The 27,832-nt window shown below is 36.2% G+C and overlaps 1 protein-coding gene across 2 annotated transcripts in view; it reads right to left on the bottom strand.

The window, feature by feature from the left end:
• FER (FER tyrosine kinase) overlaps window positions 1-27,832 on the bottom strand; it is a 302,725-nt gene that overhangs the window by 78,793 nt on the left and 196,100 nt on the right. For both annotated transcript variants that reach the window (XM_054715017.1, XM_028149768.2), the window contains exons 14-16: window positions 27,418-27,474; window positions 16,923-17,038; window positions 13,724-13,818 (exon numbers count right to left, since the gene is read on the bottom strand). In XM_054715017.1, the coding sequence (XP_054570992.1) occupies window positions 13,724-13,818; window positions 16,923-17,038; window positions 27,418-27,474 (268 nt within the window). The remainder of the gene's footprint in view (window positions 1-13,723; window positions 13,819-16,922; window positions 17,039-27,417; window positions 27,475-27,832) is intronic.

The following is a 27,832-nucleotide window of genomic DNA, read 5'->3' on the forward strand; positions in this document are numbered from 1 at the left end:
GCAAGGGATTGATGTTTCTCTCTTTCATTGATGTTTCTCTCTCTCTCCTCCCTCTCTTCTTCCCTCTCTCTATAAAAATCAATAAAAACATTTTAAAATAATTTAAAAAGTGAAGGTAAAGTATTGAGAAAGAGGAGTTAGATACAGCTATTTCTAAATATGTGACACAGCTACATAAAGATACAGATAAAGGGGAGTCTAACTGTCTCTTAGTTAATCCAACAAAAATTTGCCTTAGAGAAATGTCTTGCTTACAATCATTAAATTGTTGAAGTAAAATTTAAACTTATTTCCAATTTATAGATGCATTCCATAGACACAGTGATCTTAAGTAAAGGAGCAGAGCTGCACCATTCCACAGCCCTAGTCAGTTTCTTGCAGATGGCTGTAGAAAAGCAAGGCCTCCAGTAAAAATTAAATAATGATTCAGTACTGAAAGCCTGAGACTTGAGCAAGTGCAAGCTTTAAGTACCCTGAAACAGGAAGTAAACGCCCCACGGGGCTAGAATATGGAATTACAGCTAGAATACCCAGAAAACAATTCAGACTGGCCAGAACTCTTCCCTTAGGCATGATACTTCATTGGTACTTTATTAAGTGAGGAAGAACTGGAGACTGACATCAGATCATGTAAGTCTCAAGTATTCACTGAGAGGTTACTGTAGAGCAGGGGTGAGGAACCTTTTTTCTGCCAAGGGCGATTTGGATATTTATAACATCATTCGTGGGCCATACAAAGTTATCAACTTAAAAATTAGCCTGCTATATTTGGTCAAACATTTAATTAACTCACCCCTCATGCCTTGGTAGGGCCAGACCACGTGCCAGGTATTCCCCACCCCTGCTGTAGAGTCCCTTTGATCTCACTTTGTCATGTTCATTAAGTATCAAGTTAAAGAACCTCTCTTAGAACTTGTGATATACATAATACTTATATATGCAGCCCATGTGTATATATGTGTGTATGCATTGGTGGATGCATACACATATATATACACATGGGCATGTGTATGTGTGTCTATACATATAGCACAGAGTACCCTACCTGGCCACTGCAATTAAGAATCTTGGTGTACAAAAAGAACAAAACAAGATCACTTATCTTTTGTAACTGTCTTAACAAGGCTTATTTCTGTGGGTAGACTACATATTAAACTAAAATAGAGTGGATTATTTTCCAGCATTCTTCATCAGGATGAATTTCTAATAGAATACATTTTCAAAGCCAACTTTGGCTTACTAGGGAGAGCATGGCATGGTGCAAAGAACATGGATATTGAAATCCAATTGACTTTGGTCTGATTAGCTAGCTTTGTGGCCTTGGATAAGCTGTTTAATCTTTCTAAACTTCTTTAAAACAAAAATTCCATTTATGGCTCCAGATGGTTTTGAAGACTGAATGTATCTAAAGAACTAAGCATGCGCCAAGCACATAATGCACACAATAAACATTACAACTTATTGTTGTTGAAGTTATTTTTTACATAGCATGAGAAAGAGCTGCAGCCAGGACTGATTGCTTCTCATACATCTATTCTTCATTCACCTCAATTTATTTTAGGAGACTGCCCTTCTCCCATTCTGAAACATATTAACCTCAACCCCAATAATAAGGGTGTTCTGGATTGGCTTAACCAATGAAGTCCACTTCCTTGTGCAAGTGACTGTTTCAAGGACAGGCACACGACTTAATTCAGACCACTGAGATACAAGGAGGTATTTAAGAGGGGAAATAATTTTTTTTTATTAGAAAACTACCAAGAAAGCCTCATGCTTTGCAACTGAAAGTGTATAGACAGCATGCCATAACACAGGGACTGGCAGCCTTCAAATGGAGCCACCACTGTGGAGAGCAGAGTGAAGGAAAGAGAATAGTTTTGGGTGACATGCTGGAGCCACTGGATCAAACATGGCCTCAAGAGTAACTTCCCTCTAGATTTTTCAATTAAGTGAACTTATAAAATCTCTATAATATTGTATATAGCTTCTGTACTAGCAACTCAAAGATCCCTAGTGGATAAAAAAAAATCTGTATCAATAAATTACTTGGAGAATTAAAAATTTATAAATAGAAATGTAAATGTAAATACACACACACATCTGGAATAAGTAGGAAACAATAAGAAATGCTTTATTACTGTTTGCAGCAACTTTTCATAAGAGGATAAAAGCTATTACTCTCAATAGCTCTTGAAGATGTCTACTCCGCTGTGAAAATTTGGTCTTACCTGATGTTCAGTATTAATGGAACTCTGAGGAACTAATCTCATTAAACAAACTTGGAAAAATTATGTAAATAAGAATATTAATTTATCAACTTGTCATTGGAGAAAGGATCATTAGGGTCGTACTACTAATGATTTATTGTCATTAAATCATATAGAAATCTTAATTTATCTTTGAACAACTTCAAAATTTATTAAATTAACAGATACCAGTATCTGGTGACATATAAAATGTATAATTCATGTCCCATGTTTTTTAGGATATAAACTTGTTTCTAAGATGTTTGCTTTAGTTGTGTTCATTTATACATTTAAAATAGGATAATAATCAAAGCAACTAATAAATTGTAGAGAGCTCTTTGGAGGCTCCATTTATGCCACTGTGCAGGTTCTTTTTTTTTTTAAATAAACATTTGCTCTTTAATCTGTACTAATGAAAGTTGTGGTTGTTAGCTGGCCCATCAAAAATAAGGAGAAAAATCTATACAATCATAAACAATGAAAGCTGATTCAATTTGTACTCCATGAAATACAGAATAGATTTTATATAATAGGATATAGGCCAAAACAATTCTTGATGAAGAAAGAATCAATGCAAATACTGAAGCAGATGATACTGACTGCTACATGTGGGGTATGTGTAATTAGGAGAGATTAATTGCACAGAAAAAAAATTAACCAAGATGTCAAACAGGTGATGAGGTTTATACTGAGAACTACCCAAAGAAAGACTAAAAATAAGATTTTAAAATACTCAAGAAGAAGCTAGAAATGGATCAGTTTTGGGGAAAGATGAGGAAGATGAAAAACTGAAAATAACTCCAAGAATATACTAGCTTTCCTGATTCTACTTTTTTCTTTTAAAGAAGCACTTGCTGAACAGCTTGCTATCTAAGTAGAGAAATTCAGCCCAGCCAGAAGCAGAGCTGAGTGTGTGGTTTTCCCAATTTGGACTAACATATGACATTAGTCTTTTCAGATGAGGTTCCTTAATAGTCATGTTATGCTAACACTGCAGAATAGTGGAGACCTTCTGCATTTCTCCCTTGCAGATGATCTTTGAGAACATAACTTGATAGCAGTTATGATAACAGCTCTATGTAATAAAAATACATCTCACAGGATTTCTAGCTTGCTGGTTTCAAGGGGCACTATACACACACACACACACACACACACACACACACACACACACACACACACATATATATATATATATATATATATATATATATATATATATATATATATAACACATATCTTGCCAGACATTATGTGAACTGCCACTACAGATTCCAGAGTCTGCTTTCACAAACTCTTAGAATGTCAGTAATAGAAATTACTCTGGAAATAAGTTTTTTCATATTATGGAGGAGGGGACTGAATTTACCTAATTTATTTTAAGGTGGTGATTTTGCTGATATTATTGAAATTCCAAGGCAAGCGATCACTTCATAAGTTATATAAATGTCTAATCCCTTAGTTGTACACCTGAACTAATATATTATACATCAACTAATTTAAAATTTTAAAAATATTTTTAAAACTACAGAGAGCAGCAGCGTTAAGTTACTTATGTTAATAAGATATATATTCATATGTTTCAATTTGTAAATAAAAGCACTGAAAGAATAAAACTAAAATTAAATAAACAAAATCAGACAGCAAAACCCCACAAACTAGTAAGAGCTGCTGCTGCCAAGAAGAATTGAAAAGGGAATGGGGATCTGGGATGATCTGTATCGTGTTTCCTATATACTCTTTGAAAGTAATACATAAGAAAATTCACTGCCTAAAACAAAATTATTTTGGGAATATAATAAAAAATTGCTTATTCTGACTTATGAGGCCCTTCATCACTCCATCTCTCCTACCTTTGCAACCTTATTATATGCCAGTCTCTCTCCCAGGCTCAGTATGCCTCAGTCATTCTACCCTTCCTCCTGTTCCTCAAATATAAAAGCAATTCCTACCCATAAGTTTTGCACCTGCTGTTCTCTGTGCTTCTTCCTAGCCCTTTGCAAAGGTAGACTGCTTTTATCATTCAGGTCATAACACAAATGTCACCTCCTGGTGTTGTCTAAGGCCTCTAAAATAAACTAGGTGCCACCTGTTGCCATAACTCTGAGCAATGCTCTTCCTAGAGTGAAGTTTGCAATAAATGTGTGATTAGTGTTAAATATATGTCTCTCCTGCTCCCCTGAATTCACGGAGGGAAGACATCATGGATATACTTTTCTCCACTGTATATGGTGGACGAAACTCAGTAAGTGTTTATCAAATAAAGTAATTAATCCAAATGTCACAAAGAAAAGTCTTTTTTTTTTACTTTATACTTTCAATGTTTTTAAAAAATCTTTATTGCTGAAAATATTACATATGTCCCTTTTCCCCCCATTGACTCCTTCTAGACCCCCCACCCCAGGCCTGCACCACACTATTGTCTGTGTCCATGGGTTATGCAAATATATGCATATTTACAAGTTCTTTGGTTGATCTCTTCCCACCCACCCTCACCTTCCCTCTGAGATTCGACAGTCTGTTCCATGCTACTGGTATGTCTCTGGATCTATTTTGTTCATCAGTTTATTTTGTTCATTAGATAAGAATGTAAAGTCTTAAAGAAAAAAACAGGTATATTTCTAAGTTTCAAAGTCACTTAAATACAGGGTGATATATGTGTTTTCAATAAGTAATCATTTAGCCGAAACTGGTTTGGCTCAGTGGATAGAGCGTCAGCCTGCAGACTGAAAGGTCCCAGGTTCGATTCCGGTCAAGGGCATGTACCTTGGTTGTGGGCACATCCCCAGGTGGGGGGTGTGCAGGAGGCAGCTGATTGACGTTTCTCTCTCATCGATGTTTCTAACTCTCTATCTCTCTAACTCTCCCTTCCTCTCTGTAAAAAAATCAATAAAATATATTATTTAAAAAAAGTAATCATTTAGGGGGGTTATTTTTATCAAAGCTGACTAGTTTGGAATATTTTTAAAAGAATAATAAAACTCCTTCAAATTACAGCCTCATTAATTTAGAAATTCCACTTTAAAAAGAATGAAAGAATATAAAACTGACTCTTTAAAATAATCTCAATGACATATTTATAAATTCTTCAAATAATATTGTGCATTATTTTATTTTTAGAAAGCACTTTTAAAGATGGAAATATTTGCAAAAATACAAGTATTTGCATATTTTATCCTATTCAACAAATGATAGATGTTACTATAAAAAGGGTTTCTTTATTACTTTTAGTAGCCAAGATAGAAAATAGAGATATAGCACTTGCTAGTAGCAAATATCTTCTTAGAAGATAAATTGATTTGGAAATCTTTGTCAAAGATCTTGATAAAGCTCTCAATACCATCAGACTAATGTGTAAGAGAAGAAAAAAAGTCTTAAAACACCAGTTGCCTACCTGAAAATATTTAATATGTATAATCTCTTAAGATACAAAATGATAAAGATGCTTTATAAAGTCATTTCTTTAATCTTTCAGTTTCCTATAGAAAGCCTTTCACTTTAAGTGCAGATATTGTCAAATGTGATACTGTTGTCTCAATTTTGACACAGAAGACTTTATGCAAATTTACATTTTCTAGCAAAGGTTACATTTTCCAGGTGTATTTATTAGGTGCTTAATTTCAGGCACAGCTGTATCATGTTCTTCCTGAAATTGAAATTCATGCCCATAAATAGATACCAATGACAATCTTCTTCAGCTTTACAGAGAAGGACAAATGAAGGCAAATAAAGAACAGGAAAGTTTCACATACACAAAACCTTGTTATAATGACAGTTCTAATATTATGTTTACATTTTCAATGACACAAGGCTATACAATTCTTAATATAAAGCACAGTGCTTCAAGATGAATTTGTGAAGATGTTTTATGTTTAAATAGTATCTGAAAACCAAGAAAGGGAAATAAAGAGTACCTAAATGAGAAGAGAGATATTAAAAATGACCAGAAAACTAGTGAAGAAATGAGAAAAGAAAAATGCATAATGGATTTTCAGAAGTAATTAATTTGGCTTGTCATAAAATGAGCAGTTAACAAGTAGAAGATTGATTTCATCCTTAAAAGGGTATTCACATTTATGACACAACAAAAAACAATCTCTTAGGCCTGGAGGGCTTAAAGGGTATTCAGTATTTTCTATGGTATTTGTCATACATGTGAAGGTCTGTTTACATTATTTACCCTTGAAAGGTGATAAGGACAGCAAGAACCTAGATGTTCAGTTTAGGGTAACCACTACAAGACGACTCCTTAAATTGAAATAGAGCGTCACTAAGATCTACAAAGCTTTGTATGATTTGAACCTATTCCCTCACTCTGACCTCATGCAAAACAAATAAAGTAACTAATTTCAAAGGATATTAGTGTTTTTAGTGTCTGGAGAAATGGCCAGTTTAAACTATACCATCTACATTTGCTTTAGGATATTAGGCAGCAAATGAAACATTATGACAGTCCAACATACCATTTGGCTGATAAAGAAATATAAATTTAAATATGCCATTCCTTTTAGAAAGTTGTTTTGGAAATATTTTAATTATATCAAAATCTATTACCTGTGACATAAGTTGGCAAAACAGTGCATTTGCTTTGCTTTTCATTAATGTAATATACTTGAACAAAAGAAAGACCGATGTCTAAGTTTAGATATTTTAATATCAGTTAATAATAAAAGAAAAAAGTTACCCATTCTCCAAAAATAAAATTTACTGTGCACTATTTTATAATTATACTCATTGAGACTCATATCAAATTTGACTTAAGAGTATTCTATCGACATCTCCAAACAACATGAAGTAATAAACTCCACAAAATTAGGTTCATCTTTAATAATTTATTAGCAAAATAAAATACCCAGCCATGGAACTGACATATCTTATAATTTTTTGGTAAAAAAATATTAATCTGAGAATTACTTTGTTATCCTTTCTCTTGAATTCACAATTTGCTGCTGTGAAGTGATACTGTTAATACAACTGGAAATGGGTTAAATCTGTAAGGCAAGGAGCCAGATCATAGTTTGAGGGCTCTCTTTTAGTGAGTGCCAGAAGCCATGTTCCTGAATGTTTTGCTGGTACAATTTGCCCTTTTCTACATTTATGATTAGTGAGAGAAACACATGCAAGGCAAGTATCCAGAGCCAAAAATGCTGGGAGTTCATTTTTAAAGGAATTTTTAAACACATGCAAGGCAAGTATCCAGAGCCAAAAATGCTGGGAGTTCATTTTTAAAGGAATGGGAACTGTCATTTCCAGGGACTACTAACTATAATAACCCCCTATTGCTATGATGTCACATCACTGAAAATTGCTTCTGTTGAAATCACACAAAAATAAAAAATTTCATGCTGAGTTGACAGGGCAAAATGTTTATTTTTAAAAAGAATTTAATACAATGACAAAAATTCATGAAATTACCTATAGAAATTACAAATGGAAACAAAAAAAATTAAAAATTGCTGACAATGGAAAGATGTCTACTGAAAGTTTAGAGATATTTATGAGAACAGTATTATTATGTCCAGATTTCTAAGGTAAAATCTCTATACAATATAAACTATATGAGCTCAATTCCTTTTTAAAAAGCATCTTATAAAGGTGAGATATATTTTGATGATATCTAAAAACTGGTAAAAATTCTTCAATAATTCTAAAAGTTCCAAAGCCATAAATCATTCTAAAATTAAGTTCGAGGATTGCCCAGGGGCACACATCTGTGTGAGCTGAGGAATGTACCAGATAATATAACATTCAGTTACTTCCAGGAAGTTCTGAACTCAAAGAGACCATCCAGGTCAGAGAGAAGAAGGCAGTTTACAAGTCTCTAGTGAAAGGAAAAGAGTGAAGACTGGGATTTTCTAAGGCTTGCTAAAATTAGCACCTCTATACCCAGAATCTGCAGAGACATGGTAGGTAGAGGTTAAATTGCTTAGTCTCCTGTCCATCAGGGTATCTTATGGCAGCCCTAATTTAACCGCAGATATAAAAACAAATGATGGATGCCTTGCACCATAAATATTCCTTTTTTAAGTCATGTTTGTCACAAACAACTCATTTCCGTCATTTGAATTTCTAAATAATACACAACTTGTTTGTAAAATGGGGTCATATATCAGCATATTAGAGAGGCTTTTGTTTTTGTTTTAGTATTTCCTAGTTCCATTTAGAATTTTGTTAGATTTTACTTATGCAGCAACTCATAGCAAACAAGTAAATAAGTAAGGTATTTGTAATTCAAGAGATGATTCAAATGAAGACAGGATTATCTTGGAAGTATTCATTCTAAACGTGAATTCTCAAATGCTTATAATTTCTTCAAACATTACTGTGTTTAAAATATATTTCGGATTTCATTCCAATGGGCTCAGTTATCTGACACGAACAGCAGCATATTAAATCTTTGCATAACACATTCTTGAAATGGCTTGCATATTAGTCACTAAGCAGTTATTAAGTTTTGCTTTTAACCTACCAGTTTTCTAAATCTTCTCTCCACAGCTTGATCCCCATAGAGAAGAAAGTAACTCAAACAAAAATTTTTCTGTTCACTGCAATAGCTATTTACTTATCTGTGCACCAGGTTTAGAAATTATTAAACAAGGATTCATGTATTTGCCCATAGAGTATCTTGCATAGACATTGGCTTGAATTTTCATTTATATTTTCAATTCATTAAAGGATTATGCATTTTGACCCACTTATAAACTAAATGACATAGTAGAAAACAGAGCACGATTTTCCACTTGCTATTTAACTGATGTTGACAAGTCACTTTAAACTCTCTAAACTCCATTTAGCTTATTTGTAAGTGGGTATAAAAATACTGCCTACTAGAACAAATGACAGAATGTTAAAGTGCTGTGACGACTGTAAAATTTTATGTAAATGTAAAATATTTTATATTATTATGTTACTTTTATAAGAATGAAAACAGCTGGTTACTTCCCCATCATGCCTACTATAAAAAAGAGAAAAGGACAGAGAAATACTGTTTTAGAGTGGTCTGAGAGTTTGTTATGAAAGGTTTCAAATTTAAGAAAAATTTTCCTAACAACTAAAATATTATAGATTAAAGCTAAAATTCAAAGGCAATCTAATCTAGCCACTTTAGTTCTATATATAAGGAAAGAAAGACCCATGAAGGCTAAATATTACAACATACAGACAAAACAGTCACAAATGGTGGTAGAATGGGAAGAACTAAAGAAATTTTAAATGTCCCAATTTGTTTGTGGGTTATTCTTTTTTAAAAAATATATATTTTTTATTAATTTTTTACAGAGAGGCAGGGAGAGGGATAGAGAGCTAGAAACATCAATGAGAGAGAAACATCGATCAGCTGCCTCCTGCACACCTCCCTACTGGGGATGTGCCCACAACCAAGGTACATGCCCTTGACTGGAATCGAACCTGGGACCTTTCAGTCTGCAGGCTGACGCTCTATCCACTGAGCCAAACCAGTTAGGGCAGTTTGTGGGTTATTCTTGGCTAGAGTTTTAATAAAGGGGTAGGATTAGAGTTAGTGGCAGGGGCAGGTTCAGAGTTTGAGTTAAAGTTCTTGCCAGATTATAGCATTTTAGTAAGTTACTTTTTAGCCAATTATAAAATAAAAATGATGATCATGAGAACACATAAATGGTTTTGTATTAAGCACTCTAAGAGACAGATGTCTATACAAATATCTATATCTATCTATCGATATAATGTGTATTTACATACAATCACAGTTTATTCATCCTTACAACCTAATTATTTTTTCTTTACAGGTAAGGAAACAAGGCACAAAGTTTAAGGAAGTTGAGCAAGATCGCACAACTTGTACTAAGTGACAGTGTCAAGCTTTCAGCCAAGATTGGCCGTTGGGCCTTTTTTAATTTACTTTTTTTGATGAATGGGGTGTTAGATTTTGTCAAATGCTTTTACTGTACCAATTGATATGATCATGTGATGTTTCTTTTTTTAACCTATTAATGTGATGGATTACATTAATAGATTTTTAAATTTTGAAATCAGCCTTGCATACCTGGGTTAAATGCCTCCTGAGTTTTTCATAACCATATACTTTGAGCTCTTTATCTTGCAGTGGAAATATTTTTTAAAAGGAACTTTATGCTTTTGTGATTATTTAGCTTTACAAATTCTGATGTGTTCACATTGATGAGAAAGGAAAAGAGTGCATAGGACTGTATTGATAGAAAAAGTAGAGAATGGGAAGAATTTGTTACCAAGGCTTAACTTGAAAATGCCATAAAATTACTAGTATGAGTCCATTATTTTTGAACTTAATATTTTGGCCCAATTTTTATGATATTAGAAAGTGAGATATAACTGGCTTAGTACCGCTATGGCTTAAAAACGCACAATCCATACGATCCATTCATTCTACTTTAGAGTCTTAAAATACTCAGCAATGAAGTTTAATGTAATATTCTAAGTAATAAAATATGCACTTTCCCTAGAAATATGAGAGCACATGTCCATTCAAAGACTTGTGATGGATGTTCACATTAGCTTCATTTGTAGTAGCCCCAAACAGAAAACAATCCCAAAGTCTATTAACAGCTGAATGGATAAACCCTGGTAAATTCATGTAATCTAATTCTACTCAGCAATAAAAAAGAACGACGTTACAACACAAACAAGTACCAGAATGTATGATTCCATTCATGTAAAATTCTAAGAAATACTCATATATAGTTTTAGAAAGCAATCAGTGGTTGACTGGAGAGGATGACCAAAAATGTCATGAGGAAGGAACTAAAAAGAGGCATGAGAAAAATTTGGAGATGATTGAAGTGTTCATTACTTTGGTTGTGGAGATGTTTTTGTTTTTTTTTTAAGTGTTTTTTTTTTAAAATATATTTTATTGATTTTTTACAGAGAGGAAAGGAGAGGGACAGAGAGCTAGAAACATCGATGAGAGAGAAACATCGACCAGCTGCCTCCTGCACACCCCCCTACCGGGGATGTGCCCGCAACCAATGTACATGCCCTTGACCGGAATCGAACCCAGGACCTTTCAGTCCGCAGACCGACGCTCTATCCACTGAGCCAAACCGGTTTTGGCATGGAGATGGTTTTAAAGGTGTACACATGTCAATACAATAAAGTATACATATATAAAAAACATATTAAAAATATTTTTATATTCCTTTAAGTTTCTTCTTTGTTGTTATTAAAGGCAACAAAGCAAATCCTTTGCAGTTATTACATATTATAGTAGTAAATCTCATAAAGATCAAATTATATAATATATAATTATATATTCCACAACAGAAAGATATAGAGTGAAAATAAATTAAAAATGTACTGTGAGATCAACCAAAGGACTTGTGTGCATGCATACGAGCCTAACCAATGGTTAAGGACAACAGGGGGGTGAGGGCATCCTTGGGGAGGGGTGTGGGATGGGAACGGGGGGATGAGGACAAATATGCGACACCTTAATCAATAAAGAAATTAAAAATATATAAATAAATAAATAAATAAAAAATAATAAAATAAATGTATTGTGTCAGTTTGAAGTTATCTTTGTTGACAAAAGTTGTTAACCAAAAAAAAAAAAACCTGGAGGTGCTGAAAGTCACAAGACATACAGACTCCAAGACAGATTACTTTTTTTTGTCCACATATAAATTAGTTCATAGTTCATAAGTGACCAAAAGCACTATGGGATTATTATAAAAAACCAAACTAAAGTATGTGTGTTAATGTACTTGGAAAATGATATAAATGAACTATATATAAGATACTACTATTTCACTGTTATAAGATGAAACAAAATAGTCTGTTTTTCTAAACATAAACATTATACATAGCTACATTCCATATGTAACTGCACTGCAATAATTTATTTTCTCTTTTAAAAGAGGTTGGTTGACATTTTCTAAAAAATAGCAAAGTATTATAGACTATAAAAATATTATTGAGTATGTGTACATGCTCTTTGTCATCAGGAAAATATTAAACAAAATCAAAGAGACTGAAAATACAGAAGTAATAAAACATGGCATTAAAATGTCATTGAATGGGACTATATCACACTGAAAAGTTTTTGCACAGCAAAGGAAACCATCAACAAAATGAAAGACAACCCACTGAATGGGAGAACATATTCGGCAGTGATACATCTGATAAGGGGTTAATATTCAAACTTTATAAAGAACTTATAAAACTCAACACCAAAAAAGCAAACAATCCAATTAAAAAATGCTCAAAGGACCTCAATAGACACTTCTCCAAAGAGGACATACAGATGGCCAATAGACATATGAAAAGATGCTCAACATCAGTAATCATCAGAGAAATGCAATTGAAAACCACAATGAGACATCACCCCACACCTGTCAGAATAGCTATCATCAATAAACAAACAAACAAGTATTAGGATGTGGAGAAAAGAAAACCCTTGTTCACTGTTTGTAGGAATGCAGATGGGTGCAGCCACTGTGGAAAACAGTATGGAGTTACCACAAAAAATTAAAATGGAACTGCCTTATGACCCAGTGATTCTACTTCTGAGAATTTACCCAAAGAAACACAAAACACTAAATCGAGAAAGAATATATGCACCACTATGTTCATTGCAGCATTATTTACAACTAGAGGCCTGATGCACAAAATTCATGCACAGGGAGCAGAGTGCCTCGGACCCTCGGTGTATTGACAATAGGCCTCTGTGCTTTAATTGGCCTTGAATGTCGGGCATCTCTGGCGCAGTTCCCACAAAATGCAAGGTTTAGGCCCGATCCCTCTCACAATCCAGGACCGCTGGCTCCTAACCACTCACCTGCCTGCCTACCTGATCGCCCCTAACCACTCTGCCTGCCTGATCGCCCTTAACTGCTTGCCTGCCTGCCTGATCACCCAGAACTGCCTCTGCCTCAGCCCCCACAGTCACAGCTTGTCTGGAAGGACATCGGAAATGATGTCTGGAAGGTCATTTGGCTGTCCGGTCTAATTAGCATATTATGCTTTTATTATTATAGATAGCCAAGATTTGGAAGCAGCCCAAGTGTCCATCAAGAGATGAGTGGATAAAACAGCTATGGTACATTCAGACAATGGAATGCTACTCAGCCATAAAAAGGAAGAAAATTTACCCTTTGTGACAACATGGACAGAATTGGAGAACATGCTAAGTGAAATAAGCCAGTCAGAGAAAGACAAAGACCATATGATTTCACTCATATGTGGAATTTAATGAACAAACTGAACTAATAAGCAAAATAGAGACAGAATCAAAGTAGAGAGCACACAGACAGCTCTAATGGGGAGGGGGGTGCAAGGGGGGTGGAAAGATTGAGCAAAAAAGCGAAAGAACTCCTTGGACATGGACAACAGTATAGTGATTGTGGGAGTGGAGGAGGGTGGGTAGAGGTAGAAGAGGGTACAGGGGGGATAAATGGTCATGGAAAATAAAACAAAATAAAATAATTTAAAATAAAATGTCATCATGAAAACCTCTAAAATGCTATTACCTGCAATCAGTTCCATAATGATGTAGATCGGCTGTCTCTGTGTGCAAACTCCTATAAGTTTGACAATATTGGGATGATCATATTGCTTAAGAATTCTGGACGAGAAAAGAATAAGAATAATTATTTAAATATTTATGCATTAACCTACGATCATAAGTAATGTACACAAGTAGAATATACTTTAATCAATATAACTCACTTTTCAAAACTTCAGTGTGAACCCAAATTGTGATAAATAGGATATATGCAAATTTTTATAAATCTTGGCAAAATATAGGTACAAATCAGTCAATTATCCTCAATTCCATTAAATATTCACTTAAAATTATCATTCACTCTGAATGACTAACAACCATGCTAAATAGGAATAACTTACTTAGTCCAAAACATTTAGAACTCTCTTCCAAATATCCGGACTTAGCCACCACCACAAAAGCATAGCTGAAAAGCATGAGTGAACTCAAAACTAAGCTTCTAGGGTAGCATCTTTTTGTTTTGCTCTATGTACACACTTGATTTAAAATACAAAACACCATTGGGTAATCCCTTCATTAAATTTTTATAATCAGAGCTTTCTTGCTGACCATAATCAATTTCAAAATAGTAAGAACTCAAATGTTTTGAGAAAGCTGTCAAAGGTTAAATAATAACTGAGTAAAAGAGTTTCAGTTAAGCTGAAGCAGAGAAGACTTAGTTTGGATAAGGCAAAATTTCAGAGGGTTATAAAATAGCACAGACTCCTAGCTCGAGTTAAAAGTAGATTAGATTCCCTCAGAGACCTGTGTAACCTGGTGATTTCTATTACCAAATTTTACTCCACATTATCCTATTGACATAGTTATAAGCTCACTTATATTTCAAAGATGCAGTTTTTCTTGCCTAAGAGAATGAAAAAATAACTTCATTTGGAGAAAGATAAAACAATTTATATAAATTTTTTATATTTAGTTGTACATGTACAACTAAAGCAGGGATACCTCTAAGAAAAAATTTTTATATTGAAAATACAGAATGATTTATAAATGAAAAAATAAACTTGGAAGAATTCTACAAATAAGGGAAATATTCTGACAATAACTTTGAGTTTGCAACTTCTACAAGGAATTAAAAGGAAAGTTTTAAAATGTTTGACTTTAATTCAAAATGTCATTTCTGAAGCTGGAAATTGCTTAGTAAAGAAATTCCAAAAAACAGCCAGCCTGAATTCCAATAATATTTAAATAGCTAAATATAGAGCTCTATCTTCTATTAAAGCACACTTAAAAGTTTTTACATGGATAAAATTTTTATTTTTTAAATATATTTTATTGATTTCACAGAGAGGAAGGGAGAAGAAGAGAGAGTTAGAAACATTGATGAGAGAAACATTGATCAGCTGCCTCCGGCAAGCCCCCTACTGGGGATCAAGCCTACAACCAAGGTACATGCCCTTGACCAGAATCAAAGCCGGGACTCTTCAGTCCGAAGGCTGACATTCTATCCACTGAGCCAACCCGGTCAGAGCTATAATTTTTATTTTTAATTTTCTAATTTTAAATATATTTTATTGATTTTTTTACAGCGAGGAAGGGAGAGAGACAGAGAGTTAGAAACATCGATGAGAGAGAAACATCGATCAGCTGCCTCCTGCACAACCGCCACTGGGGATGTGCCCACAACCACGGTACATGCTCTTGACTGGAATCGAACCCGGGACCCTTCAGTCCGCAGGCCGACACTCTATCCACTGAGCCAGACCGGTTTCGGCTATAATTTTTATTTTTAAAATAAAACAAGTTCATTTTAGAAAAGCAAGCTAAACTCTCTATTTTGCAATAAAACAATCACAAATTAGAAAAACAAAAAAATAAAGATTTTTGAAAATGTTGGATATAACTTATACCATAAGAATACTTATGAATATCTATAAGATAATAAATGTATGAATTTAAAACCTTTAAATTTATTAGAGTATTTTTTTCTGAATTGCCAATAATACACATGAAATTGTGGTTCAACAAATGCATCATGCCAGTTTACTCCTTTGCTATCAATACTCATTTTCAGATAAATGGAGAAATGTACATGAAAATGCTCCATGCCATGGGACTTAGTTCGCTCATTACCATGTTCCCTCATTGCCATGTCATCTGTTCTCCATGACACTTTACAAAACCTTCAATTTTATACACTAGACCATGATGGAGACACACATACCCCCAACACACACACCTCTCCCTCCCTCCCTTTAGACCAGGGGTGAGGAACATTAGGCCCTCGCAATCATTTGGTCTGGTCCTGCCAAGGCATGAGGAATGAGTTAATTAAATGTTTGATCAAATATAGTAGGCTAATTTTTAAGTTGATAATTTTGTATGGCCCGAGAATGATGTTATAAATATTCAAATAGCTGTTGGCCGAAAAAAGGTTCCCCACCCCTGCTTCACACCAACAATCTATAGATCCACCTATTTTCCTCCTCTCCCATTCACCCATCCATCTCTCAAACGTAAGTCTATCCTCACTCTGTCCAAAGCACCTTTCAATTTGTTTTGTGCTTCGTTGTATAAACTACATGTTACAATTAACCGAATGGCTTTAGCTATCTGCAATAAAGAGGTAGCAAATTGGAACATTAAATTTTAGCTAATAATAGGAAAAAGAAAATCATCTAAAAAGATCAATTAGAAAAGAAACAATATGCAAATTCTGGAACAAATGCCAGACACTAAATTATAGAAGGCATATGAGGTTCTTAGAAAACTAACAGATGGAAAAAAAAATTAAGTGATAATATCTAAGTAAGGTAGGGGAGATGAAATTATATATCTAAATATGTATGTAAATTATATATTTTATATATAGAATATAGTAATATTTTTATTATAAGGAAAATCACAACTTTGCATATACACATATGTATGTATATGTATGTGTGATAAAAGCAAAAAAAACTGCAATTTTTTTTCAAAGACTTGAAGAATACTCACTGTTTATTAGCACCTGGTTCTTAACACTCTGCTTACCCAACTGACCTACAGTCTCACTCAAAAACAGAAACCTTCTGATTCCACATTGTATAAGTGTTTACTTTTAGATGAGGGCTCTGAAAGTGCTTATTCCACTTAAGCAAATAGTAATTTATGGTATCTTCAAACTTACATTTTAGTGAGTCACTTATATTATAAATACACACTTGACATAACTTTAAAGAACTCACTTGGCTTCTTGTAAAAATTTCATTTTCAGTTCCTGAGGAAGATCTTCTTTACATGTTTTAACAGCAACAGCAGTTTTATCCTTTAATATGCCTTTAAATACTTCACCAAAATTTCCCTGAAAATACAAATACATTCATTGTTTGAGATGTAAGACAGCCACATAAATCTTCACAAAATACAAGAAAAGCATGTATGATGCATTTTGAGTTAAAGCACTCAGCATTATTCAGAGTTTGAAGTGGAAATCAAGATTGGGAATGTTGCTCTTACCAATGCTCTCAACTTTAAATATGCTACTCAACACACCAAATATTTGGGGACAATTGAAAATGAAAATAGGGAAAAAATTCAAGAAAATAGGACAAACGGAGAAACTCAAATTTGACACTGTCAGAAATATCCGAGTTTCATTACATCCATTTTACTTTATCTGCAATTTATTAAATGTAAAAAATTATCTATTAATGATTAAAGATAAAGCAGAGATTCTTCAAGGTGACTGTTGGTGTTGAGCCACACAGCCATATTGTCAGTTGGAGAGGAGTGAGAGTAAGAGACTAAGGCAGAGACAACAGAACTAGGAAGATGAAGGACTGTCAGCCACTATTGTAGGCTGTCAGTCTTTAGAAGGTACCAAGGAAGAGGAGATTCTTATCCAAATGCCCATGTCACTGGTGATGAATTCATTTTCTGTCAAATGTATGAACTCCTAACCTTACTTTATGGCAAAAACGTATTTTGACTTAAGGGGCCTAATTTCCAGTTTGAAGTCATTTTTATTTTATTATAAACATAAAACATTACAGAGAAGACCTATAAGGTTAACACAACAATTATTTTTTAGTATTCTCTTCAAGTTTTTCTATATATGCTTATATGTTTTTACAAAGCTATAATAATAATAATAATAATAATAATAATATGCAAGCATTATTTTATCTAATAAAAGAGTAATATGCAAATTAACCATCACTCTGCTACACCTACAAGCCACGCCTACCAGCCACGCCCCACCAGCCTACAGGAGTGATTATGCAAATTAACCCAACCAAGATGGCTTCAGCCATGGAGAGAGCATGAGAAAGGCTTGGGTTTCCCAGGCAACAGAGGAAGCCAAGCTTTCCGCACACCTTTGCCAGCCCAGGCCTCCACTTAAGGCTACAAAGTTTCAATTACAGAAGGTGAATTAACCCCAACAGAAATGGCTGCTGCCACGGAGTGAGCAGGAGGCTTAGCTCCGCTCCAGGCTATAAAGTTTCAATTGTAGAAGATACATAAATCCCAGATACCAGGGCCTCCACTTGGGTCGCCAGGGGGCATGGCCGGCCTGCAAACCACCACAGGCACCTCGCCCAGGCCGCCCTACGCCCCAAGGGAACCCCCAACCTGATCCGGGACACCCTTCAGGGCAAACCAGCTGGCCCCCACCCATGCACCAGGCCTCTATTATATCTAATAAAAGAGTAGTATGCAGATTGACCATCACTCCAACACACAAGATGGCTGCCCCCATGTGGTCAAAGATCCTGCCCCCATGTGGACACAAGATGGCCAGCAGGGGAGGGCAGTTGGGAGGGGCCAGGCCTGCAAGGGAGGACAGTTGGGGGCGGTCAAGCCTGCAGGGGAGGGTAGTTAGGGGTGACCAGGCCGGCAGAGGAAGGAAGTTGGGGGCAAACAGGCTGGCAGGGGAGCAGTTAGACATCAATCAGGCTGGCAGGGGAGTGGTTAGGGGGTGATCAGGCTGGCAGGCAGAAGCAGTTAGGGGCAATCAGGAAGGCAGGCAGGTGAGCAGTTGGGAGACAGCAGTCCTGGATTGTGAGAGGGATGTCTGACTGCCTGTTTAAAGCAGTCGGAGCCAAAAACCAGTTTGGCTCAGTGGATAGAGCGTCGGCCTGTGGACTCAAGGGTCCCAGGTTCGATTCCGGTCAAGGGCATGTACGTTGGTTGCGGGCACATCCCCAGTGAGGGGTGTGCAAGAGGCAGCTGATCGATGTTTCTCTCTCATCAATGTTTCTAACTCTCTATCCCTCTCTCTTCCTCTCTGTAAAAAATCAATAAAATATAAAAAAATAAAAAATAAAGCAGTCGGACATCCCTCTAGGGGTCACAAATTGGAGAGGGTGTAGGCTGCGCTGAGGGACACCCCCCCATGCACAAATTTCGTGTACCGGGCCTCTAGTATTATAATAAGCTTCAATACTATTCTTTTTTTTAATTTTTTTATTTTTATTGATTTTTTTACAGAGAGGAAAGGAGAGGGACAGAGAGCTAGGAACATCGATGAGAGAGAAACATCGACCAGCTGCCTCTTGCACACCCCCTACTGGGGATGTGCCCACAACCAAGGTATGTGCCCTTGACCGGAATCGAACCTGGGACCTTTCAGTCCATAGACCGACGCTCTATCCACTGAGCCAAACCAGTTTCGGCCAATACTATTCTTGCTGAGCAAGAATTAGATGAAGTAGGAATCTACTTTATTTAGTTTTCCGAGTTCTAAGGTCCATGTAACTCTTACTAATAAATAATTTAACATTATTAAAAAACAAAATATTTTTTAACATTTTAAGTATTACTTAATATTTTACTTAATTTTAAAATTAGTTTACTCAAATTTTAATACACTTAAATATTAATAAGTTGTTACTGAATCTAATATTCAACTCTTAAATATTTATTTAAAAACAATGATTGATTATAAATTCAACATAATACACATTTATCATAAATTAGAAAAAGAAAAATTTGAGCTTTTATATCCTTCCATGTTTGTTATTCTCAAGAATCTCCCCACCCCCACCCCCATTATCAGATCATTAACATATCATAGATAGAGCTGAGAGAAGATATTAATATACACAATTACTGCTGGGCCTCTACTTATCTGAATGATTCTGAAGCACTTATAATTTAACTTGTCTAAAACTTAACATTTTACTCATTAGACTTTTCTTAACTAACTTACCTTTTTCATTTACTAGGACCATCATTCATTCTCTCTGCAAGTATTCAGATTCTACCTCTGCAATATTTGTGTCTTCCTCCTTACATCTCAGAAAGGCTACCCTGATTCAAAATCTTAAGTTTCTCACCTACACTGATCAGTCAGTCACTCACCCCTTCAATTCATCCGCCACAGCACTGCCAGATTAATCTTTCCAAGAGACAACTTACTTCCTTAATCAAAATTCATCCTTCAATTACCACCACTGTCTCAGCCTCTGTCTAGCTCCACAATATAGCCTCCAACTGTTACACATGTCCTAAACTCAAGCACTTAGTGATCCCCAAGTATGTGCCATGCCTCCCCCACATGTTTATCCTTCATGGAAACCATCCCCCACCCCCAATCAGGAAAACGCTAACCAATTTTTAAGTTCATTTGACAGGCACAACTTCATCTCTTCTACTGACCTTAAGTCCATGATGCTAAATATTACGTCTCTCGTCTATTTTCATGTCATTCCTCATAAGAAGATCTCGGCTCTAGGTTAATCCTCATCTCCTCCTTCCTTAGTCTTCATTAGATTCTGTAGACTCCTATTCAACCCTCAATATCAAAACTTCCCCCTTCTATCCCCAACTTTTACTGTGCCTTCTGGAATCCATGGTTCATCATTATAAAAATTTTATCTTCCATGCATTTTTTTGGTCATTCTCTTCACCTTCTTGTTCCATTAGAAACTTAGTTCTCACTTGAAAATACTCAAATGGTGGATGATTTTCCTTTTGTCTTCTAAACTTAAGTGATGACTCCCCTATCCAAGCCTTCTCCCTCTGCCCAGATATGGGATAAAGTATTTACTAGTTCCTTGTTAATATTTTCAAACCATTTTGCTCCTACATTCCTAAAAACAAAACACACACACACACACAAAACACACACACACACACACACACACACACACACACACACACACACCAAGCATTGAAGCTTTATACCAACTGAACAACTGTCCCTTACTATGGCTATAAGCTATTGAATTTGAAAAGATTTTGCTTCATTTATTGACAATTTGAGCTCCTGATCACTATACCCCATGTTATTCCTGTCTTAATTCTTGGCAATTTCAACAGACACCTAAAAATCCGTACAACAGTTCAAACTCAATTTTGTTTTTTTTGTTTTTTTTTTAACATCTCTCTTTCAATGATCTTCTATTTCGAACTATTCCTAGGATAATAGCTTAAACTTTGCCATTGACAATAATACCACTCCTCTATAATATCTATGTCATTCATCCCATTTTCTGGCTGGCTTCTATTTTTCTAACTTACTTCCTCTAGTATCTAGACTGCAAAAATCCTTTCACTCTGTAAGAATCTAAAGATTTTGAGGTTCTATTACTCATTGTCCATCACCCCCTTAATATCCTTTCTTCCTTCCTTGTACAGCTTAAATTCCATGGTCAATAATAATTACAACTGAGACAACCAAGATGGTGGCATAGGTAAACACCTGTACTTGCTGCTTCTCACAACCACATCAAAACTACAACTAAAAGACAAAACAAATACCACTCAGAACCATGGGAAAGCTGGCTGAGTGGAAGGTCAGATGGTCAATCTGCATACTATTCTGAGTAAAAGGAACGAAAAAAAGTACATTGAGACTGGTAGGAGGTGTGGAGGTGCGAAGATGCGCGTGAAACATTAGGCAACTGGGTGCGCTGTTATTTTTTTCAATCAGGAGGGAGATACAAGCTCCTGACTGCTCTGAACTCCAGTTCTGGGCGAGACTCTGGGGACCCAGACTCATATGGGGAGAAACTGGACTGCCTGGCATCGGGCCAGAACACGAGGGCACCTTTCTCTCGAGGTGCTTGCAGTGATCTTTGTTCCTGCATGGGGCTGTGGGACACAGAGATCCAGGGACTTCTCTGGGGCAGGGCTGACTGACAGCCATTGTTGTTTGCTCCGCCCTGGTGATTCCCTCAGACCCCGCCCCACCCAATTTACAACCCCACCCAAGCTGTGCACAGCAGCTTTTGCATATGAATGGTCTGTCCTTTTGCAACCTAAAACCTAACAAACTGCAGCTGGGTCACAGAGAACTCCAAAGCTTCCAAAAGAAGACCCAAGGCCCAGCAGCAGCAGCCTGCATTGCTTCATGGCTGGGCCTCATCTGGGCACTTCCAAACCCCAAAGAAAGAGGAGGAATCTGTAGCTCTCTCTGTAGCTCCTGCTGGGTGGCCTCAAGCAGTGGCTGACTTTGCACCTCCTTGGAGATGCAAGAGCCAGTGTACCCAGTGGTCAGTGTGAGACCATACCAGATTACAACTCTTCACATCTATAAGAGCCACACTCAGGGGGCAGACTCAGTGAGCACCAAAGGGTGTCTCCAGCACAGCAGTTCTCCCATTGTAGACACAGCTGGTCCTCATAGCCAATTGGCCTGGAGGTCAATTCCTCCCAGTGATAACAACAATAATCAAGGCTCAACTACAACAAGACTGTGCACATAGCCCACAAAGGGGTGCACCAAGAGTGTCCACCTCAGGTGATTGGGGAGGCTGAGCCACTGGGTCCTATAGGACACCTAGCACACAAAGCCACTCTATCAACACAGGGAATCAGCCAAAATGCGGAGACAAACATGTCACAAATGGAAAAAAAATGGAGGAAAACAAACTACTGGATATAGAGTTAAACCATGGTTATAAGGTTACTCAAGAATCTTCTAGAAACCTCTGAGAAATTTAGTGAAACCCTCAAGGATATGAAAAAGGACCAATCAGAAATTAAGCACATACTGACTGAAATAAAGAATAATATACAGAGATCCAACAGCAGACTAGAGGATCCCAAGAATCAAGTCAAAGATTTGAAATATGAAGAAGCAAAAAAAAAACCAATTGGAAAAGCAAAAAAAAAAAAAAAAAGAATCCAAAAATATGAAGATAGTGAGATAGTCTAAGGAGCCTCTGGGACAACCTCAAGTGTACCAACATCCGAATTATGGGGGTTCCAGAAGAAGAGAGAGAGCAAGATACTGAAAACCTATTAGAAGAGATAATGACATAAAACTTCCCCTACCTGGTGAAAGAAATATACTTACAAGTCCAGGAAGTGCAGAGAACCCCGAACAAAAGGAATCCAAAGAGGACCACACCAAGACACATCATAATTAAAATGCCAAGGGCAAAAGACAAAGAGAGAATCTTAAAAGCAGCAAGAGAAAAACAGTTACCTACAAGGGAGTACCCATATGACTGTCCGCTGATTTCTCAACAGAAACTATGCAGGCCAGAAGGGAGTGGCAAAAAACATTCAAAGTGATTAATAGCAAGAACCTACAACCAAGATTACTCTACCCAGCAAAGCTATAATTTAGAATTGAAGGTCAGATAAAGAGCTTCACAAACAAGAAAAAGCTAAAGGAGTTCATCACCACCAAACAAGTATTATATGAAATTCTGAAGAGTATTCTTTAAGAAGAGGAAGAAGAAGAAAAAGGTAAAGATAAAAATTATGAACAACAAATACATATCTTTCAACAAGTGAATCTAAAATTCAAGTGAATAAAAAATCTGATGAAAAGAATAAACTGGTGAATATAATAGAATCAGGGGCATAGAAAGGGAGTGGACTGACAATTCTCAGGGGGAAAGGGGTGTAGGGGATGCAGGAAGAGATTGGACAAAAATCTTACACCTATGGACGAGGACAGTGGGGGGGAGGGTTAAGGGCATGGGGTGGGGTGGGAACCAGGTGGAGGGGAGCTATGGGGGGAAAAAAGAAAACAACTATAATAATTTGAACAATAAAGATTTATTTTTTAAAAATAATAATTACAACTACTTACCATACATTGGCAACTTTTTTGTTCCTCAATATGCTGAGCTCCCTTGTCAAATCTACAACCCAAATTAAATGCTACACTTCTACTCTGCACTTATGCAGCTAAATGCAACTGAAGAAAGCCCACATCCATGCTGACTGGTTTCACTTTAAATTCATGAACACAATTCTTTCAACAATAAAGAATTATTTTTTTAAAAATGCATGAACACAAATCTCCTTTATGCTGTTCAATAATCATATTACAATTCTGTAGAAAATTCACACTCTCATTCTTCTAAATAATGGCTTTCCCCCTTCTACTCTCTTCTTAAGTCCCCTACTCTTCCTCCCTCCATCTTTATTCTTAGCTGATAATCTTGCTTGTTAGTACACTGAGAAACTGAAGCAATCTACTAGTAAAGAGAACTTTCAGGCTCTCAGCCCTACATTTACCCATCTACCAATCTTCCTTGCTGTTATAAAAATGAACTATTGTGTTCTTACTGAAGTCAATTCTCCATTGTAAATTAAATTTACTCTTATCTACTCAATGACATTACTCTACCACTTCTCATCTCTCCCTCCCAAATCATAAATTTGTCACTAGATCATTCCCAACTGCAAACCAGTATGCCTACAAGGCACTACATGACTTATACCTTCATCAACTCACTGGCTTCCTGTCCTATCACATTCCTCCTTGTTTACTCAGTTACAGCCAAATGATCTCCCTTGCTCTTCAAATGAAATTTGCACTGGTTACTGCCTCTGTCTAGAACCCTCTTCCTTAGATGTCCATGGCTAAATCCCTCCTCTCCAAGTTTTAATTTGAAAGTAACAATTTTAATCAGGCTTACCCAAATTTCCCTTTTAAAAATGGCAACTTATACTTATAGCACACTCCTAAACCCAGTATTTTCCACAGGACTCAGCACCCTTTAACATTATAAAATTTACTATTTACTGTGTTTTTTGTTTATCAGCCTTCCCCTCCTAGATAGAATAAAAGCTCCAAAAGGGCATTGTTTACTGAGGATTTGAGGATTGAGTAAAATATTCATTGAACACCAATTACACATCAAGAACGGTCTAGTAAGAGTATAGTACTCAAAAAATTAGAATTCTTGTCTCAACCTTACTGTATATTACCACTAATATACAGTACATTATAAGTATTTGTACAGAATTGGCAGTGAAAATATTAAATAACAAATCATTTTCTATTTACAGTATTAGCTGAAATGAAGCTATACCATTATCATTGAAGTTGCAGTCTTTTATTAAAATGATTAAATATTTTTGAAATTGACATCATGCTACTGCCTTATCATTGAGAAAAATAACTATTCTTTGAAATACCCTTATTAAGAAAATAGAGGCTAAAATTCCTCCTGATATACTATTATTTCACATATTCAACTAAACATAAAAGTAATTGAAATATTATGGTTTTTTCCCAAGTACTAAAAAAATCTGTCCCCTTCAACACATGATATTTCAGTAAGTGATTTAATTTGACAATTTATTTTTAATTATATTTTCATGGAAATTAATTTAATTTCTTTTTAATAATTTTTGGTCCAATCAGTACTACTGAGTTATTGACCCAAAGTAATAGAAAGAAGAAATATTTCCTTAAGAATGACAAGCATATAACAGAGGAAATAAACACATCACCTAATGCTTTTAGCTTGAAATGCTTTAGAAATTACTTTCTAAATAAGTAATTGCAGTCAACAAACCCTGCTAGCCAGGAGTATTTCATGTTTCCATTTTGAAAAGAGATTTTAAAATACTAATAAGAACCCTGTGAAGTAGATCAGTTCAACAGGAATTTACTTTCTTAAAATATGTAACAGTTAAAAAATAGGAAACATTTTGTCAAGTCATCATGCTTACATTTCAAACAAAAAGTAATGAATAATCATTTTTCACTTAACATACTGAGCTTTAAGTCTAATACTGATAACTCAGAAATGTATCAGTGATAGTTTTCACAAAATATCTTGAGTTTACTTTTTTTCACATTGCATTATGAAAATAAATTAAAAATATTTAATGGAAACATCTCTAATTAAGCCATTGACAAAGAAGGTAACATTTACCATTGGTACTCAATTATAAATAAACTAGAGGCCCGGTGCACGAAATCCGTGCACGGAGCGGGGTTGTCCCTCAGCCCAGCCTGTACCCTCTTCAATATGGGACCCCTCGAGGGATGTCCGACTGCCCATTTAGGCCCGATCCCAGTGGGCAGTCGGATCCCTAAACGGGCAGTCGGACATCCCTCTCACAATCCAGGACTGCTGGCTCCCAACTGCTTGCCTGCCTGCCTTCCCGATTGCCCCTAACCGCTTCTGCCTGCCAGCCTGATCACCCCCTAACCACTCTACTGCCAGCCTGTTTGCCCCCAACTTCCCTCCTCTGCCGGCTTGGTCACCCCTAACTTCCCTCTCCTGCAGAGTTGATCACCTCCAACTGCCCTCCCTTGCAGGCCGGGTGCCTCCCCACTGCCCTCTCCTGCTGGCCATCTTGTGGGGGCCATCTTGTGTCCACATGGGGCAGGATCTTTGACCACATGGGGGCAGCTATATTGTGTGTTGCAGTGATGATCAATCTGCATATTACTCTTTTATTAGATAGGATAGAGGCCTGGTACAGAGGTGGGGGCCAGCTGGTTTGCCCTGAAGGGTGTCCCTGATCAGGGTGGGGTTCCCTTGGGGCGTGGGGCATCCCTGGCAACGCAAACGGAGGCCCTAGTATCTGGAATTTATTTTCCTTCTACAATTGAAACTTTGTAGCCTGGAGTGGAGCCAAGCCTGGGGTTTCGGCAGCCATTTCTGTTGGAGTTATAATTGAAACTTTGTTGCTTTAAGCGGGTGGTCCCGGCCAGGGTGTGCGGAAAGCTTTGCTTCCCCTGTTGCCGGCGGCAACCCTGGTCTGCTCTCTCAAGCTCCATTCTGCCGCTGTTTGTTTGAATTTGTTTACCTTCTATAATTGAAACTTTGTAGCTTGAGTGGAGGCTTAGGCCTGCAACGGCTGGCAGAAAGCTTGGCTTCCTCTGTTACCTAGGAAACCTTGCTCTCTGTGGCTGTAGCCATCTTGGTTTGGGTTAATTTGCATACTCGCTCTGATTGGATGGTGGGCGTGGCTTGTGGGTGTGTTGGAGGTATGGTCAATTTGCATATTTGTCTATTATTAGATAGGACAATAAATTTGCAAGTAGTCCATTTGATTATCAAATGTTTGCCATTATTGTTAGATATAATACTTTCAAATGGCCTATGAATTGAAACTTCCAACTAGATTGGAAGAAAGGGACTTCTAACCATTAATAGATCTAGCTACAAAATGAATCTTTATACTGAAATATGTGTCTTGTTCATACAATATTTAGATAAAATAACATTTCCAATGGTGTTATATACTGTGATTCTATACAGAGTTTTGAAATCCCAAAGAGCAGTATTTTACATTTTCTGATTACACATGATAGTTTTTAAAAGTAAAAGATCATCTTTAAACCTTTCAAAGGTTTTCACACATCTATTTCAGTGACCATCCCAGATGTGCTACTGTGCTCTTCCAGTTAATGTGGAAGGTGCCTTGTTGTGTGCTGGAACATAAGAAGGGCTGGAGGAAAATAAAGACTCTAGAGAGTTCGCAATCACTATAAAGACTGTCAGTTATTTACCTCACTTGATTACATACCTTTCCCAGTAATTCACCCAATGTGACATCTTCATGATTGAGAACCCATTTCTTATCCTATGGCAAAGAAAAAACAACAACAGTTTTTAAGCCCAAGTAAGAGTACATTTCCTTTAAGATGCACTTGAGGTATTGGGAAACAGACCGAACCATTAAATCTACAGCACACTAATAAGTTGTAACATCAGGAGGCTATAAAGCAGATCTAAGTTATGTTACTATACAAGATATGTTAAAAATCTACATTATATAGCAAACTTCTATCAGAAATCTTCAAATGACGACATCCCTGTAACTAGAACATAGCATGCACTTTTCTCTCCCCATAAAGTTTAGACTATGTTATTATTTGTCATTTCAAAAGAGCTGTGTCATAAGTACATGAGAGAATTTCATTTGATAACACAAAATTTCC

This window comes from Eptesicus fuscus, chromosome 4 (genome assembly GCF_027574615.1).
Source record: "Eptesicus fuscus isolate TK198812 chromosome 4, DD_ASM_mEF_20220401, whole genome shotgun sequence".
Classification (NCBI taxonomy): Eukaryota; Metazoa; Chordata; class Mammalia; order Chiroptera; family Vespertilionidae; genus Eptesicus; species Eptesicus fuscus.